This window comes from Ursus arctos, unplaced genomic scaffold (assembly GCF_023065955.2).
Source record: "Ursus arctos isolate Adak ecotype North America unplaced genomic scaffold, UrsArc2.0 scaffold_26, whole genome shotgun sequence".
In the NCBI taxonomy this organism is placed as follows: Eukaryota; Metazoa; Chordata; class Mammalia; order Carnivora; family Ursidae; genus Ursus; species Ursus arctos.
This window is the reverse complement of record NW_026622941.1, coordinates 9396863-9416198: the sequence shown is the minus strand read 5'-3', so window position 1 is coordinate 9416198 and position 19336 is coordinate 9396863. Positions and strand designations below refer to the sequence as shown.

Here is a 19336-nt window from a genome sequence, read left to right as displayed (position 1 = left end):
TCATCTGTCCATAGCTACTTGGGTTGCTTCCATATCTTGGCTATTGTAAATAATGCTGTCATAAGTGTGAATGCCTATATCTTTTTTAATTAGTGCTTTTGTTTTCTCTGGGTAAATACCCAGTAGTAGGATTACTGGATCATATAGTATTTCTATTTTTAATTTTTTGAGAAACCTCCATACTCTTTTCCACAATGGCTACACCAATTTTTATTCCCACCGACAGCACATGAGGGTTTTTTTCTCCACATCCTCACCAACACTTATTGTTTATCTTTTGGATTCTAGCCATTCTGACAGGTGTCAGCATACCACATATGCTCTATCTACCCATCAGTGGGTTGCCTCCAATTCTCCAATACATGGGTTGCCTCCAATTCGTGGCTATTGTGAATAGTGCTGTTAGGAGCATGATTATGCAAATATCTCTTTAAGACCCTGCTTTCAATTCTTTGGAATATATACCCAGAAATGGGATTAATATAGCATATGGTAGTTTCATTTAAAAATTTTAAGGAGCCTCTATATTATTTTCCATAGGAGTTGCACCATTTTACAATCCCACCAACAATATACAAGTGTTCCAATTTCTCCACATCCTTGTCAACACTTGTAATTTTTTTTTTTTTTGGTAATAACCATACTCACTTGTGTGAAGTGATATTTCACACCAATTAGCATGGTTTTCATTTGTTCAGATGATTAGTGATGTTGATCATCTTTTTACATGCTTCTTGGCCATTTGTTTATCACCTTAGAGATATGATTCTTTGTCTATTGCTCATTTTTTTCCTATTTATTTATTTATTTTTATAATTATTTTTTATTATGCTATGTTAGTCACCATACAGTATATCCTTAGTTTTTGATGTAGTGTTCAAGGATTCATTATTTGCGTATAACACCCAGTGCACCATGCAATATGTGCCCTCCTTAATACCCATCACTGGCCTACCCCAGTCCCCCATCCCCCTCCCCTCTGAAGCCCTCAGTTTGTTTCCCAGAGTCGATAGTCTCTCATGGTTCATTCCTTCTTCTGTTTACCCCCCCTTCATTCTTCCCTTCCTTCTCCTACCAATCTTCCTGCCATTTCTTATGTTCCATAAATGAGTGAAACCATATGATAATTGTCTTTCTCTGCTTGACTTATTTCACTTAGCATTATCTCCTCCAGTCCTGTCCATGTTGCTGCAAATGTTGGGTAATCATTCTTTCTGATGGCTGAGTAATATTCCATTGTATATATGGACCACATCTTCTTAATCCAGTCATCTGTTGAAGGGCATCTCGGCTCCTTCCACAATTTCACTATTGTGGACAATGCTGCTATGAACATTGGGGTGCATATGGCCCTTCTCTTCACTACGTCTGTATCGTTGAGGTAAATAACCAGTAGTGCAATTGCTGGATCATAGGATAGCTCTATTTTTAAATTTTTAAGGGACCTCCACACTGTTTTCCAGAGTGGCTATACCAACTTGCATTCCCACCAACAGTGTAAGAGGGATCCCCTTTCTCCACATCCTCTCCAACATTTGTTATTTCTTGCCTTGACAATTTTTGCCATTCTAACTGGCATAAGGTGGTATCTAAGTGTGGTTTGGATTTGAATTTCCCTGATGTCTAATGATTTTGAACATTTTTTCATGTGTCTGTTAGCCATTTGTATGTCTTCATTGGAAAAGTGTCTGTTCATATCTTCTGCCCATTTTTTGATTTGATTATTTGTTTCTTGTCTATTGAGTTTGAGAAGTTCTTTACAGATCTTGGATACCAGTCTTTTATCTGTAGTGTCATTTGCAAATATCTTCTCCCATTCCATTGCTCATTTTTTGATCAGGCTCTTTGATTTTTTGTTGTGCTGTAGATGAGTCATAGAAATTCCTTATATATTCTGGATATTAACCCTTTATCAGATATATGATTTGCAAACATTTTCTCCTATTCTGTAGGTTGATTTTTCACTATGTTGTGTCCCTTGATGCACAAAAGATTTAAAGTTTGATGGGGTTTTTTGGGGTATCATATAAAAAAATCATTGCTAAGTTCAATGTTATGAAGATTTTCCTGTATGTTTTCTTCTAGAACTTTTATAAATTTAGGCCTTGCATTTATGTTGTTAATGCACTTTGAGTTAATTTTTATATGTGATGTAAGATAAGATTCCAACTTCATTCTTGTGCATTTAGACATCTACTTCCCAATATCATTTGTTGGAGAGTTTCCTTTTTCCCCTTGAGTAGTGTTGGCACACTTGCTGAAGATCATATAGCCAAAAACATGGGAGTTATGTCTAGGTTCTCTATTTTATTGATTTAATTTTCTGTCTTCACACCAGTACCACATTGTTCTGATTACTGGAGCTTTATGATATGTTTTAAAATCAGAAAATGCGAGTTCTCCAACTTTGTTCTTCTTTTTCTGTTTTGTCTATTTGAAGTTCCTAGAGAATTTTAGGATGATTTCTTTCTATTTATTTTTTTAAGATAGGAGGGGCAGAGGGAGAGAGAGAGAATCCCAAGCAGGCTCTAAGTCCAGCACAGAGACCAACATGGGGCTCAGTCATGATCATGATCTGTGCTGAAATCAAGTGTTGGACACTTAACTGACTGAGCCACTCAGACACCCCATTTTTCTTTGTATTTCTGAAAAAAAAAGTGGCACTGGAATTTTGATAGGAATTGCATTTAATCTAAAGTTTATTTTATGCTGTATGCACATTTTAACAATATTAAGTCTTCCGATCCATGAACGTGGGCTGCCTTTCCATTTATTTATGTATGATTTAATTTCTTTCAGTAATGTTTTATAGATTTAAATGTACAAGTCTTTCATTTCCTTAATTGGGTTTAGTCCTAAGTATTTTATTCTTTTTGATGCTATTGTGAATGGATTGATTTTCTTCATTTCCTTTCCTCCCATGTCTGCCTGCAATACTGTAGCTCTGCTTGCTGTTCACCTCAGTTTTCAGTAGCTTATCTTGAGCTGGTCCTCTAAGCACTCTGAGTCAGGCAAGACTGAAACCAGTTCTTTGAGTAGCCCTCAGACAATCCAGAATGTTGGGTGCATGGTCCACTCTTTTTTTTTTCCACCATCTTGAAGGAGGTTAACGGCGTTTCCACCTGATGTCTCCACAATATGCTGTGTAGGGGTAAGAGCACTAATGAGTGTACCAAATGCTGGGAATTATCCTACTCCTTTAGGTGGAATGTTTTCTCGGTTTTACATTGGCCTGGTGCTGCAGTTTCTCAGCTGGTCTCTAGAGCTCTTACAGAGGTATTCTGGTCCATATATTGCTGTCAATTCAGTGGACGAAGGTGGGCCTGTAGTTTCCTAGTCTGCCTTTTCTTTTATAAGCCTGGAAGGGATTCTCTTGTCTCATGATTACCACATATTGCCTCTTGTGTTTTCACCTTCTCGCACCACATTATTCTCCTATTGCTTGTTTCTCCATTTGCTAGCTATCTTCTGGCCTCTACTATATTTCTTCACATTCAAAAGTAACTTTGTTTTTATTCTACTCTCTTTTCCTGTCCACTCCAACTCCCACTATTAACCTAGGAAAGCTCAATGTCAAAATAAGTGATATAATAAAAAGAAATCTATCTTTATTGGTTTTTGAGCTACTCAATATTTTTGCTACTATTACACATTCTGAATCTCAGAGTTTGTAATCATTCATTCTCTGAAATATTTAGCTTTAACATCGTGTATATTACATGTGTGCCTATCGCTGTATGTATGTGTATGTGTGTATATATACATACACAAACATATATAGTCAGGAATGTACTGTCACATATATATGTATATATATAACATATATACATATGTATGTGACAGTATATTCCTAAATTCTGATATGCTTTTTGCAAAAGTGCCATCTAGATGATTAGATGAACAAAACTAAAAAAATTCTCCAAGTGTGAATTCTCATAAAGGGTTTATTTCGTATGTATACAATAATGATTGCACAATAAGGGTCTTTTGTGATCAATGATTGTAAAGATGGCTGTAACAAGCAAAATGAATCATCAATATGTTGGGTAGTACATATGGACAAGTAAAGACTCATCTTTTGTTTTTAATTCTCTTTGATCCAGCTCATGCTTTTGCAGTTCAGACTTTTACAAGCTTCTGTTTGAAGGAAACACTCTGAAAGGAACATTGAAATAAATTATTTTTCATATGGCCATTGTGGATTCCTAATAGTCACAATCATGCTGCATAACTTTATTTTTTTAAGATTTTATTTATTTATTTGAAAGAGAGAGAGAGCACGAGCATGGGGAGGGGAGAGGGACAAGCAGACTTCCCACTGAGCAGGGAGCCTCTATCCCAGGACCCTAAGATCCTGACCTGAGCCAAAGGCTAATCTTTAATGGACAGAGCCACCCAGGCGCCCTGGTGCTGCGTAACTTTGAATTAAACTTTAGTGCACTAAAAGCATTATTTAAATCCCCTGATTATCAGACTTCTGTTCACTCTTTTGATCTTTCTCAAATATCCCCACACTTTTTACTTGCTACATCAGTGTTTCTTTACTTGTGGTTCATGAACCACCTGTGTTACCTGGGATGATTTTTTAGCACATCCCCCACCTCAGACTAACTGAATCTTAGGAGGGGAAGAGTATATGTGACGAAATTCTACATTATTAACAAGTTTTCAGGTGCTCCTTATATAGCCACTAAAATTCAAGAACCGTTGTTCTATATAGGTGACCCAGTATACCCTTCCATAATCCTGGCAGATTATGTTTACTCTAAAAACGTAGGTGACGAACGTGACAAAACCAAATATCATAGCACAAAGAAAGTGACTCTTACTACCAAATAGTCAGATCCTTAAAGAACATTGTCACTGAATCACTCAAGAGTGCATATAATCGTATTATCAACCTAAGCTAGTTTTAGTGACCCAATATATCATACTCAAGACTCAGAATTTTGGGGGAGGCTGAAAGGTTCACCTTCTAAATAATGGTGGATAAGCATTGGTGCATCCCTCTAAAAATTAAACTCTCACAAGAAAATTTTTAAAAAATCTTAGGGATTTTTAAATTCAGAATATTATCATCGACAATGCTGGATATATTTTTATAATATATGAGCATATATTTTTCATATGTCTCTAAAAACAGCAACCCCTTTTGTTTTTCCCACCATCAGCTTAAGGGTGCATAGATTATAAATGTAATGGGGCACATGGGTGGCTCACTCGGTTAGGCATCGGCCTTCAGCTCAGGTCATGATCCTGGGGTCCTGCGATAGAGGTCCTCCCCGTTGGTCCCCCTCGGGCTCCCTGCTCCGAGGGGAGCCTGGGTCTCCCTCTCCCTCTGCCACTCCCTCTGCTTGTGCTCACACACACACTCTCTCTCTGTCAAATGGATAAACAAAATCTAATAAAAAATGAAAAGAAAAGTCATATTTTTCTTTTTGGGTCACTCAACTCTCACACATGCTTACTTTTCATAATTATCAGTAATCTTTAAGGACTAAGCCTATGTCTCTATGGCAGGCACAGAATGAAAACTTTCTGGGGTGAAAAGACACGTTCTGCCTGCTGGGGAACCAAAGCCAGGAGACTGGTTTCACTGTCCAGTGATTTTGAGCGTTGGGTACAATTCTGCCCTGATTACAGTAAGTGACTTTGAGGAAACCCCTGGTTTTCTCTCTTCTCGTTTGTACTGTAGGAATGTCAGACTTGGTGGCATCCAAGGTCCTATGCCTGAAAATCCTTGAAAGAGGAAATTCCACAGACTCAAGTGCTCCACTTTCTGTAATTCTGGCAGCTTTCAATTTTTTTACTTATGTGGAGAATTTGTTACACTCACAAGTGCCTTTAGAACTAAGCTAAGAGTGGTTTATGGATGCTTTTTAAAATTATCTTATTAAGAGGCCATTTCCACATTTGAATGCCGTTTTCCATATTTTACAACTTTATTTGGAACACAAATATTTCAGGAAGAATTTAGAGCTTTTAAAAGGCACCCTTCCATTTTTTGCATAAATGTTTATTTTTTGCGACATTGCATTAACTATTATTTCTCTCGGTTACTGAGACTTTTTGGAGAGTCCCTTAAATGCGTACACTAGATGAATGTCTCATTTGCCTCATCCTGGTCCTGACCCTTATAAAGATATTCAAAATGGATGGTTAGAAGGACAACAACAAAAGCTTGACCAAATTTTGTCAAACAACAGACCAATTAATTAAGCAAAGTAGATATTACATATCTAAGTATATTGGACACCCAATAAGTGGATTGTCTCACTAATTTTGGAGAAAACCCACAGCTAAAAATGCAGGTGGGAGGGGATACCAGAGACACAACAAAGCATTTCAGACTGGGCACTTCCTTTTGCTGATCTTAACTCATAGACCTTGGAGTCTGTCCTTACACACAAGTTCAGTGCCGTATTCCCCTGCTTGCAATGGATGGACAAGTGGTGTATGCTGACTTAAACTTATCCAGGGGTTCTTGCCTTGCAAGTTCATCAGCCCCATCACTTCCTCAGAGTAAGTACCTTTAATTTTCCTTTTGGCATTTGTTTATCTTCCACAGTTAGAATTTCGTCTTGTATTTATGGTTTTATTTTATTTTATTTTATTTTAAAGATTTTATTTATTTATTCGACAGAGATAGAGACAGCCAGCGAGAGAGGGAACACAAGCAGGGGGAGTAGGAGAGGAAGAGGCAGGCTCCCAGCAGAGGAGCCCGATGTGGGACTCGATCCCGGAACACCAGGATCATGCCCTGAGCCGAAGGCAGATGCTTAACCGCTGTGCCACCCAGGCGCCCCCATGTATTTATGGTTTTAAATCACTGCTCTGAGGATGAGCAGCAGTCCTATATAAATGTTACGGTAGTGCAGCATCGTTTGTCTGTAGGTAGCAATAACTGTGAAGAAAAGCACACACCTTGTAGATTTCGTTTTTTTAGATCAAGATATTAGTGTGGGGGCACCTGGGCGGCTCAGTGGGTTGACTGTCTGCCTTCAGCTCAGGTCATGATCTCATGGTCCTGGGATCAAGCCCCGCATCAGGCTCCCTGCTCGGTGGGGAGCCTGCTTCTCCCTCTCCTGCTCCCCCTGCTTGTGCGTGCTCTCCTTCTCTCTCTCTGTCAAATAAATAAATAAAATCTTTATTAAAAATATATGAATGTGAAAAGTGAACATCACTTCTATTACTGAGCCTCGGTTAAAAACCAGGAAGAAATATTTTACAAATATGAACAAAGTAATATTTTAGAGACACATTGCTACCTTGCTGTAATGGCAACCTACCTTATTCCCAATCTTTCCACAAAATATTAAGATTAAGCTCCAGTGAATTTACTTCCATAGTATTTTTTCACAATGCAAAGTATAAGCTTAATGATTAACATCCTTCACTCTCCAAAGAGAAGGGGGAAAAAATTCTGGAAAAAAATCATATTCAAGATCAAAGACTTCAATATAATTACAATGTGATGGTTTCTAACTTTGAAACGATACTTGAAAAGTATCACAGTTTAGAAGGAGATAAGCCATGAGACATAGTATCATTAACGAACAAACCTATTTGACACGTGTTGAAATCAGCACTTTTCCATGTCAGTGAAAAAAAATGGGGAAGTGTAATATGAAGTAATAGGTGAGGGATGCCATGACCTGGACATGGATGAAAAAAGACCAGAAACTAGGCAGGAAATACATATGAAATTACCATGACTTTCTGAAATCTAACCAAAGTAATATTGGGATTTTTATCTAACCTAGTATTTGTTTCATATTGTGCTAAGCATGTAGGCTATATCCTTTTAGGATGATTTGGCATAGGTTTGAAACTATTAAATTATCAATGTTCCAAATTGGGAAAAATGTTTAGAGTTACCAAATAAGTTTCACTATACTTTTCATATGGGAGTTAAGGAGAATTGAAGGATTTTAATAACTACAGTTGGGGGTTAGTGTAGCCACAGTTATTTTTTTTATGGCAAAGAGTAAGGCTTCTTATTCAGATCTAGCAAAAGTGGAGAGAAAGGAAGATGGTGTTGAAAGGGAATGTCAGAAAAACGGAAGAAAAATAAAGGCAGAGAGATTTTCTTCAAAAGCTACTCTCTATGACCCCAAATCAATGGGTCCAGAAAATTTGTCTAGTCTGATCATATTTTTATCCTACAAAATACCATCCTGAAAGGGAACCTAAAAAAGGTAGAATAAAGTCAACAAAATGTGTCATTAAAAAACATTGACCTGATATTATAATTACTGTGAAACCACTACTGAGTTTCTTGGCTAAAATTTTCAGGCTGTGGTTACTGTAAAATAGTGAAAACAACCAAAGGAGTCAGTAAAACCAGACAGAGATGTGAGCGTTGACCTATTTTGTTACAGCCAAGGGGTTTGGTCCTTAGAAAAGTAAGGTGTTGGCAAAATGTCTCTAGGGGTTATTCATTCATTCAAAAATAAGCACCTGCTATGTGCCAGGCATGCGAGCACAGCAGTGAACAAATAGAGAAAAAAATCTTTTCCTTTATTATGTTTATATTATACTACTATAGACACATACAGATAAGCAAAGAACTAAGTATATGTAAAAAGATCACGTGATATTAAGTGCAATTGAGAAAAGTAAAAAATAGAAATAGAATTTAGCTTTGGGGGAGAGTACAGTATCATATGGAATATTTCCAGAAGGTAATGCCAAGATGACATTTGAGTCAAGACCTGAAAGAATCGTGGGACAAATTTTTTTATTAGAAAATGACTCTCATTATTTTTCCCTATGAAATCCAAATTTTTAAAGATGTCTAGAACCAGATACCTGGGTGGCTCGGTCAGTTAAGCATCTGCCTTTGGCCCAGGTCATGATTCTGGAGTCCTGGGATCGTTGCATTCCCTGCTCAGCAAGGAGCCTGCCGCTCCCCCTGCTTGTGCTCTCTCTCTGTCAAATAAGTAAATAAAATCTTTAAAAAAATAAAACAAAGATGTCGAGAACCAAAATACATTGATACATTTATGATTAATTTAGGCTCCCATTTCATTAATTAATACAGTCACGATTTCTGATGAACATGAGATATAGAATATATTGTAAATGATATGATTACAGAGAAATACAAATATTTGATATTTTGTTAGACTATACAATGTTGTAGACATAAGTGTGTGCTATGTTCCATTCACTGAAATACTGAAAATAATATGCAGCTTCACAGAACACTCTTCCTTGAATGCCATACATCTGACTCAACTTGGAGATAATTGTTTTAGACAACAATAAAGTAGAGGAATCCATGTCCAAGAGTAGAATTGTTGTATATCACCGGAACCTAAAATTGTGCTTAACACTAAATAGAGCCTCAATAGAGTTCTTTCTAAAATACCTTGACCGGACGAAGGCCATCCTTTTTAGCTAAAATTCTTTGACTCACTCCCTACAATAGGGTATGTGCTTCATTTTCACACAACACTTGGCAATTTTCAAAACTTTTTCACACCTATCCCATTTGATTATTACACCGATCATTTGTACATAAGATGAGCATAAATATTTCTGTTTTATCTATGAGCGAACTCTCAGTGGGGTCTGACTGAGAATCCACCTTATGGGTCTCTGGTAGCTTGAACTTCCTAAAAATAACAGCCCATGTTCGACAGATACCAAACGTCACAGTAGTAAAGGCTGATAAATATTCTTTCCTGCCCCCAGCTCCCAACCTGAATCGGTCTATGCGTGCTCCAAAACACCCTTGCTTTTTGTCCTGGATGAACTCAACTGGGTTAACTGAGTGTATTTTCTTAACTTCTCAGACGTCTGTCAAGGTTCATCTTGGCATCAGTTTGCTCTGAAACTTGGTTGTTCAGCGGTTATTCTTCTTACTTTGACGGTGATTGGGTTGAGTGTTTCAGGTAAGTGAGGCAAGATCATTTGCTTCAGAATACTTGTATTATTTCTATCACAAATATTACAGTATCAACATCATTTGGCTACCTCAAACTTAGTGAAAGACCAATAAAATGAAAACAATTACAAAACAATGCTTTTCACAATGCTCGGCCCAAATCTACTCTGCAAACTTCAGCCTTTCACATTTCTCTTCCTACTTGTTCTGATTATCTTCATGGGGTATTTCAGATGTGCCCCCCGAACCTAAAAAGGATCACAATTACAATCAAAACATGACCATGACAAAGAAAATTAAAATTTTCCCTTATTTACAGCTTTTGAAGCACCTACTAAATTCCAGATTGCACTAGGCAATCTTTCCCATGGGGTAGGCATGAGATGAGAAACTTGGTCAGGAGTATAAACACCTTAGGAGTAGATACCAGGTAAGTCGGCGTCTGTGAGTTCACCGTTCCGTGTGTTTTCTTGTTTGTTTGTTTGTGTATGTATGCTGTGTTCCAACGAGACCCTTTGCTACAACATTACTATTGCTTTATCTTCTGTCCACGTTCAGCCTTGTTGAGATAATATAGTCTCCTCAAGTGATCAATATAACTTATCTATTTCACCACATTCAGCATTTAATCTTCTTAATGCTTTCTCCTTATTTACTAGTGATATTCTTAAGACGAAACTCATCAGTAGAAGAAAACCGAGTGGACGTTCAAGAGAACAGGAATGAAACAACAGGTAATTTGGTAGCCTGAACTTCCTAAAAATAGCAGCCCATATTCGACAGATACCAAACCTTACAGTAGTAAAGGCTCTTAACAATCCGTATGTTAAGGTGGCATTTTCTTTCTGATATTTTATGTTTGACAAAACTGAGGGGTCGAAAGGGTAAGCAACTGACTTACGGTCATACATCTAGTAAGAGGGGACAAAGGAAGTCACACCTGTGACCAGACATCAGAGTCTATGATCTTAATCACCAGCTCACGCTGCCTCATGAGAAGGTGCTGCTAGAATATTCAATAATGAATAGCCAAATACCATGTTAAAAAGTAAACTATACACTCATGCAAAGTATTCGATGATCTTAATGAGCATGTCAAAGAGTTAACTTTTGTCCAGAGCTAATGAGTGGAACTCAAACATAAAATGAATTTTTAAATATTTATTGTGTTCATTACTCTTAATGTTCATTAATCTTAAGACATCAATCTTGCTCCACCAGGTAGTGTGAGTTAACAAAGACACTATTGTTGAATGACCGTAGCAGAATGTGATCACAGATTGAGCACATTCTCACAGAGCAGAAATGTTAGGAAACCTGGAAATTCCTTCTGGAAAATGTTATCCAATAGAGTGCCTTAAGTTAGCAAATAGATAATTTGGCAATTAGAAACTTTCCATAGAATTTGTTGTTAATTTAGTGAAACCAATGATTATCTGCCTTGCAGTTTACATGTTGTTTAAAATAAACATTTTTTAGATACCTACATTTTGGTCATATAGTGGAGTCAGTGCTAGTGATGAGTTTAAGGAAACTTAGGAATAGTTTTGACTCTACCACCATCTGATTGTGTGGACTTAAATTATTCTGTCAGTGCCTTAAAAAGTAAGATGTGGCTGTTTAAATGATGGAGATGGTCTTTCCCTATTCTAATATTCTGTGATTCCATTTATGCTCAGTAAAACTGGTCGTGAATTTCCAATTCTTGATACCAGAAACAGTAAGCCTCAAAAACCTCAAAATTATAATAAATTCATTTGTTGTTCTTACAGTGATAATCAGAGACTTCTATGCATTTATAATGACCTGTGCATGTATGAGTAGTTATGGTGGGTGGAGACAGGATAGAAATATAACACTTATTTATTTCATCTCTCTGTTTACTTCAGAGAAACTAAATCTGTTAAAGTGCCCAGAAGGTTGGCGTCTACTCCCAGAAAAATGCTTGTTTTTTTCTCCTACTCCCAACACTTGGAAAGACAGTCTGACTGATTGTTCCACAAAGGAATCCAGTTTGCTGCTTATTCAAGATCAGGAAGAATTGGTAAATAATTAAATAAGATACCTTAATAAAACTTAGCACTTTTTTCTAACCATACCAGGATCTTTGGGCTTTAGCCCAAAGGTTCCATGCAGATAGAAGTAACAACTTTAACTTCAAGAAGCTCACAGTCTGACAGACTACACACAGGTGTAAGCAAATAATTGAATATAAATTGATGCCTGAAGCAATATGAATATAAATATAGAGACAATAATGTCACAAAAAAGCAATAGTAATTAACTCTGATCGGGAGTTAGGAAAGGCATCATAGACTACATGAGACTTGAACTCTGTTTTAGAGAGTGAGTAGAAAAATGCAAGCCATGAATAGATAATGCAGATTCAATATTCAGTCATTTCTTTCATTTCATTGATAGAAACTCATACGAAAGCAGATAAATGAAAAGGGAATGCTCTTTTGGATTGGACTAAATTTAACGTTATCAGAGAAGAAATGGAAGTGGATAAATGGTTCATTTTTAAATTCAAATGTGTGAGTATTAGATCAGCTAATTTGAATATTCACTCTATATCGGGTTTATATTACAAGATAGTAACACTGTTCTGGAAGATTGAGTCTTGTGGTTTTAATTTAGTTTAGAAATTTTCAAGAGATTCAGAATAGACTAAGATGAATGATGTTGAAGTTGGTTGGTTGAAAATTCCATATGTGAAAAGACATCAGCCCATTATAGCAATATATATTTTTATCTGCACGGGGGTTTTAGAGGAGACAAGGAATAGACTAACTTTTGAGAGGGGCACATGCAATTAAACAATCTCTAGCTGGAGGCTTTTAGCGTGCAAACATTTTTAAGTAGTGTTTTTCAAATTGTGGGACAATATACCTTAGTGGGTCACAATCAGCACTGGAACAGTAAATATAAGAAAAAAAAAGTAAATATCAGAGTGCAGAACCCAGACAAGCCAAATCCTTATTGATTAACATATATTTTATATGTTATATGTATTCTATACTGTATTCTTACTATCAGCTAGAGAAAAGAAAATGCTATTAAGAAATCACAAAAACAGAAAACACACAGCACTGTACTGTATTTCTCTAAAAAAAAAAAAATGCATAGAAGTGAACCTGTGTAGTTCAAACCCATGTTGTTTAAGCGTCAGCTCTATAACCCGTGGCGTAAAGGAGACAGTTATTTGAGGGAATGGGATTAATATGGCATAGGCCACAAAGGATCTAATTGCTGCTTTCCGTTGGGTGTCACCTTATAGTTTCTTGTGTAAGACAGTCAAGAGAACTAGCAGTGTAATAGGAGCTTTGATGGTACACAGGTAAATTACATATTTTAACAGAATTCATGGTTAATTGTACAACAAAGGAAGAGTATTTTTTTTTCCTCAGAAGCAAAAGTATGTAGGAATTCAATAGTTTCTGTAAAGAACTTTTCGATAGATTTCTCAGAAGAGATGATATTATGTTGCATTTTTTTGAGTCTGTGAGTGACTCAGTCAAATCCGTATAAATTATAGTTAATGTTTTTATCATTGAAAAAGCATGAGGAACATGAGGTAAAAACATGAAGTTTAAGACAGAGGAGCACGTTCAAGTTTATCTAAACTATTGTAATAATTTATATGGAAAAGTATGAAACATTGAAAAAAAGCCAGCTTAATTAGCAAATTTTCACATTGTTTGACCCATATTCTCAACTGTTTTTTTAAATGTGATTCTTTAAATATTTTTTTAAAATAAGTGTCCTTGGAGGCACAGTTGGTTAAGTGTCTGGCTCCTGGTTTCAGCTCAGATCATGATCTCAGGGTTCCGGGGATAGAGCCTTGTGTTGGGCTCTGTACTCAGCACAGAGTCTGCTTGGAATTCTCTCTCCCTCTGCCTCTCCCACTGTGTGCTCGCTCTCTCAGTCTCTCTAAAATAAGTAAATGAATAAATGAATGAATGAATGAATGAATGAATGAATAAAGTAAGTGTTCTGGAGTAGAATAAACTCATGAAAAGGCAAGCATCCTTATTCTGTTAAATAAAATCTATCCTCACACCACATGTACACCACAAACCACACAGCAAAACATACCAAAAACAACACCCACATACACCAAACACACCACACACAAGACACACTCACTACACATACACAACACACATATACACCACACGTACTCCACGTATATACCACACACACAGCACAGACACACACATAAAAATCTATCCTCATTTTGTATACACTTCCTGGGTATTGTATTCTATACTTTATTTACATATAAATAAAAACCTGATATTGACTTATTTTTATTTTTTCATACATAGTAATGGTTAATTTTGGTTGATTCAATTTAGCAGCGTGTGTGTATTTATTTTACTAAGATTCATAATTAAATTGGAAAACACTGAGGTGTCTGTGAGCAGAAATATGAGGAAAGTGGATGGATTAAATTCAGCTGAACATTCCATTTTACTCTGGGATAAAAATGATGCTTTGATTAAGATGGCAGTGATCAGATAAACCTAGAAGGTGTCGGGTTATAGTAGAAAGGGTATCAGATTCTGCTTTCATTTTAACGGTCAGCCTGGCTTGCTGGTAAGGAGAAAAATAGAGGGTGGTGATAATTTTTCTTGCAGGACTGTTTGGGGATTAAATGAGATGAGGTTAGAGAACCAGCTGAGGAAAGCCTGGGAAGCCATTGAGGACCTTTTGGAAAGACAGTCATCGACCTGGACCTCTGAGCATTGAAAAAGTTATCTTGAACGCAGAAGAAGGGATCAAAAGGGTAGAAGAGGTAAAACATGGCGGACTTCGGCAACAGCCCAGTTGAGAGAAGCTCATAATTTGATGAGAGTGTCAGACACTAGGGAGGAATCAGATTGGCGGCTCAGGCCCAAGGGGCTGTATGAAGAAATGCAATGAAGTAACAAAGAAAAGCTGTGACAGAAGCCTGTCCACTGCCACCATTCCACTTGCTTTGAAACACATAAGTGAGTCTTGAACTCACGCCATCCCGGCACCTGACCCTAATGCTGCCTATTCCGTTGTTGATTCTACCCCTACCCTCACCTACAGTGAGCCACAAGCCTCACGCTTGTTGAAACTGATGGCACACTGAAGAAGATACCCACCAACTTCTGTTTGGAATGGGGAAAAAAGGAAACTTCGGACCGCATACCACACAAACGAAGCCTCTTTTCCTAGCTGTGTCCAAAGTCTGTAGACCCTGTATGCCCATCACTCAGTGTGTACTTAATATGTTTACCGAGCACATACTTCGTTTAAGCTTTGTCATACTGTCACATGTGCCATCTCAATGTCTCCCCCAAATATTAGTGGTTATGTCCTGTATATTTAAGAAAACTGAAGTTCGGTAAAGAAACTCTTCACATGATATGTTAATGATAGAACAGGAGTAAGATGAGAATCCCAGTTTCCAAAGCTTGTCTTCTTTGTATGTGTTATTACGAAGCTTGTTAGAGGACGCTTTTCCAGTGAAGATGAACTTGCAATTCCAGAGATTTATATAGCTTTAAATTAAAAGTTTATTCCAGAGCACCTAGGTGGCTCAGATCTCAGAGTCATGGGATTGGGCCCCATGCCTAGCCCAGAGTCAAGTCCCACGTCAGGCTCCACATTCAGCATGGAGTTTCTTGGGAGTCTCTCCCTCTCCCTCTGCTCCTCCCCACACTTGGGATCTAAATAAATAAATAAAATACTTTTAAAAAAAGTTTATACCACTATATTTGTGACTGTGTACTTACTTTATACTTAATAATTGAACATCCCATTGTTTCCTGAAAGTTGTAGCAGACACTGGCTAGATGAAGAGAATTAATTGTGTGAGAAAATCCCAAACACTAAGAGAGGCTTTTCTTTTTCTCTGCAGATTACAAATTACTGGCTATACTAAAGAAAGGAGCTGTGTTTCCATCTCACAGAAAGGACTTGTTTCTGAGGACTGTGACACAGAAAATCGATGGATCTGCCAAAAAAACTAAAACCTGTCAGAAATAAAGTATGTTCTGACTCTTGACTACATGACCCCTCTCAATTTCTTTACTTTCCATTACAGGTCTCTGCAATTTTAACTATATATCCGGTTTGTTTGTGTTTTTTTTAAGATTTTATTTATTTATTCGACAGAGAGAGAGACAGCCAGTGAGAGAGGGAACACAAGCAGGGGGAGTGGGAGAGGAAGAAGCAGGCTCCCAGCCGAGGAGCCCGATGTGGGACTCGATCCCGGAATGCCAGGATCACGCCCTGAGCCGAAGGCAGACGCTTAACGACTGCGCTACCCAGGCGCCCCTTAACTATATATCCGGTTAAACAGCCCTAATGTATAATTAACAGCACAAAGTGAACCAATACTGAGAATTCTAAAACTGTGGTGAATCTTACAGAAGTTCTTGTCTAATCTACTCATTAAATGAATGAGGAAACAAATATATAGGGAAAACAGGTATCATTTTAAGATACAGTGATATTCTATGGAAAGAAGCCCACAGCAGCTGAGAGGAATGGTTTCCAGTCCTGGCAGATACGTGCGGCCTTCATTCATCCCCACTATGCCTTAGCTCACCTCCAGAGAAGTTTTAGGAAAAGATTTCTAAAGTCCTGTGAATATTTCATAGTCTGTGATTTTTCATATTATTACACAACTGGATTGTGGCAGAACATTGACTTAAGCCCATTCTCTTGACTCTGATATCAGAATCTCATAACCAAAGCATCTTGGGAAGGGATCTAAGCTCTTCCTGCCATTCCAGTGTTCTCCCTATTTTTTCTCATTACTTCTCTATCTTCCTTCTATGTCTCCTTTCTATGGCTCACATACAAGCTGTAGGAAATATGTAATTAAATTTTCCATTATTTAATGGAAAATAGTGTTTTTTCAACAAAAGAGAAATGTTTATTCAGATAAATATCATGAGTTCACTTTTTTAAAACATGCCACATCTTCTTTGGATATCAAATAAGTAATAATACTGGAGGCTGATAATAAAATTTCTGAAAAATAGGTATCTATTTTGTCTGATCATTCAAAGCCAATTTGAATTATATAAATTCGTGTACATACTATAATGACTAAAATAACATTTCAATTTCTGTTCTCCATAATGATTTATAATACTTGTTAATATACAATTTTAAAGATACCAAAAACACAAAGTATAATTCATTTCATGTCAGTTAGGAACTAAATTACTTAGGGAGACATTCTAGACAAGAGCCTCATTATGAATAGTATACATTAACAGTGAGATTTTGAAGTGTTTGACACTTCTGAGGAAGAGACCTGTAAAGAACAGAAATCTGAAAAGAAGTGTATCCATAATTCACAATGTACATTTCCACCCCTTGAAAGGATGTTCAACGCAACCTTCTAAAGCGAATCAGGATACGGCTCTCTTAATCCATCCAGTTAATCCAGAATTCATTCCAAACATGGACCTCTTCCTTCTCCTATACTTGTTGGATCCCAAATGAAGTGCCCCTAGGGGACACATCTGTAAGAAAGTTTTACAGTGAAACTGACTCCAAGAAGTCAGGTTCTGTCACTAGGATTTGCTATTGAAGTACCGAAAGATCACGTAAATTTACCAGTGGCCAGGATACTGGAGATCATCTCAGACTCAAACTCTGGCAGCTCCCTGAGGAAAGCATGTCTAACCATATTCTAAGCGGATTAAAAATTATTAGATCTGGGGCGCCTGGGTGGCACAGCGGTTAAGCGTCTGCCTTCGGCTCAGGGCGTGATCCTGGCGTTGTGGGATCGAGCCCCACATCAGGCTCCTCCGCTAGGAGCCTGCTTCTTCCTCTCCCACTCCCCCTGCTTGTGTTCCCTCTCTCGCTGGCTGTCTCTATCTCTGTCGAATAAATAAATAAAATCTTTAAAAAAAAATTATTCGATCTAAGGAATAGTTTTGGTTACAGTATTTGAGTCAATGTTTATTGACATAAACTAACAGCAACCCTAAAACACGTCAAAAGAAATACTTGCTACGTCATTCAAGATCTGCCATCTACATTTCCTCTAAGCGGCCCATACGCTCTGTGTGCAGGCTCCCTACCGATCTCTGAACACCTCCTGACACTGTACGATTTCATAGTTTAATACATGTTGTCCCGTGAGTGTGAGGTCCTCTTTTCACACATCTTTATGCGTTGACTAGAAAAGCCTGAGTAGTTGTGGATGGCTTAAATGAAATGTGAATTCCTTTCTGAATCTTTCCTCAAGCTTCTCTGTCTCTTACAACTTGTAATTTATTTCTCTTTACTTTTCCGTAATATCATTACGTTTCCTCTTTGCTATATTAAAATAAGTTGCTTTTATGTTTCTGAGGCTGCTTCCATTGCTCTCCTGGCTAGCCTTGCACAAGCAGCAGGACAGAGCGATGAAAGAAAGAAAAGGAAGTCCCTGACTCATCTGAATACGGTGAGCTAAGCTGAGTAATGGCGCAGTACTGACTATTCATTCTGCAGTAGATGGACCTTGAGGCTGGACCAGCGAGATTCCTGCTGCTTATTTCCTATGCCTTGTGCTTGGATTTGAAGTCCATTTGTTTCTGTTTTACCTTCCTGTCCGCTTATTCCACAGCACACTTTGATAGGTGCTGTGCATGGTAGAAAGGAGTTCTCGTGGTATCATGTAAGACTGAGGAATCACAGGCCTGTGCCTCTGAAACGAATAATACATTATATGTTAATTAACTGAATTGGCATTTAAAAATGTTTTTAAAAATGTAGTTCTCGTGGAAAAACCCTTATGGTGGAAAAAAATTAAAAATAAGATATTCCTTAATGAATCATCGAGCCTTGCATCGGAAACTGGGGATGTACTGTATGGTGACTAACATAATATAATAAAAAATCATTAAAAAAAAATAAGATATTTCTTGACGCATTAGCCTCATTTTTAAGCAGTCATTGTTTCCAATGCACGAATGTGGAGGCGGCCAGGCAGGAAATTCTTTTCCTTTGTAAGTATAGAACAAAGGAAAAAACACCTGAAACGAATGTTGTGTGTCAACTATACTCAAATTTTTAAAAAAATTTTAAAAGAGAATTTTGCCGTGGAGAAATGACACAAACAATAAACAGATCTATATCAGAAGAGGTTTATCCATTTTTTCCCCATTGCAACACCTTATTTCTTTCATAACATATGAAATGGGGTAATTATTTTGTTTATCTGTTTATTGTTTTGTTATTGTTATTATTTTGTTAGGCCAACTCTTGATCTCAGCTCAGGTCATAATTCCCAGGGTTCTGGGATCGAGCGCCACCTGGGGCTTTGCACTCAGCAGGAAGTCGGCTTGAGGATTCTCTCTCCCTCTCCCCTTGCCCCCATTCATGCGTGCTCTAACTCTCTCTCTCAAAATAAATAACTCTCTCTCAAAATCTTAACAAATTATGAGCTCCATGAGAGGAAGG

The 19336-nt window shown here is 37.4% G+C and overlaps 1 protein-coding gene across 1 annotated transcript; it reads left to right on the top strand.

Moving 5' to 3' along the window:
- The first annotated feature begins 6378 nt into the window (after positions 1-6378).
- On the top strand, positions 6379-15930 carry KLRB1 (killer cell lectin like receptor B1). Its single transcript, XM_026502486.4, has 6 exons — positions 6379-6522; positions 9801-9899; positions 10552-10626; positions 11782-11936; positions 12314-12429; positions 15789-15930. Exons 1-6 carry the CDS (start codon positions 6438-6440, stop codon positions 15898-15900), a joined length of 642 nt encoding a protein of 213 aa, XP_026358271.3. The 5' UTR covers positions 6379-6437; the 3' UTR covers positions 15901-15930.
- The last annotated feature ends 3406 nt before the right edge of the window (positions 15931-19336 follow it).

Coding starts and splice junctions, on each gene's coding strand:
- KLRB1 (XM_026502486.4), top strand. CDS start 6,438: ATGGATGGACAAGTGGTGTATGCTGACTTAAACTTATCCAGGGGTTCT. Junction 9,900..10,551: donor GATTGGGTTGAGTGTTTCAG/GTAAGTGAGGCA, acceptor CTTATTTACTAG/TGATATTCTTAAGACGAAAC. Junction 11,937..12,313: donor TTCAAGATCAGGAAGAATTG/GTAAATAATTAA, acceptor TTTCATTGATAG/AAACTCATACGAAAGCAGAT.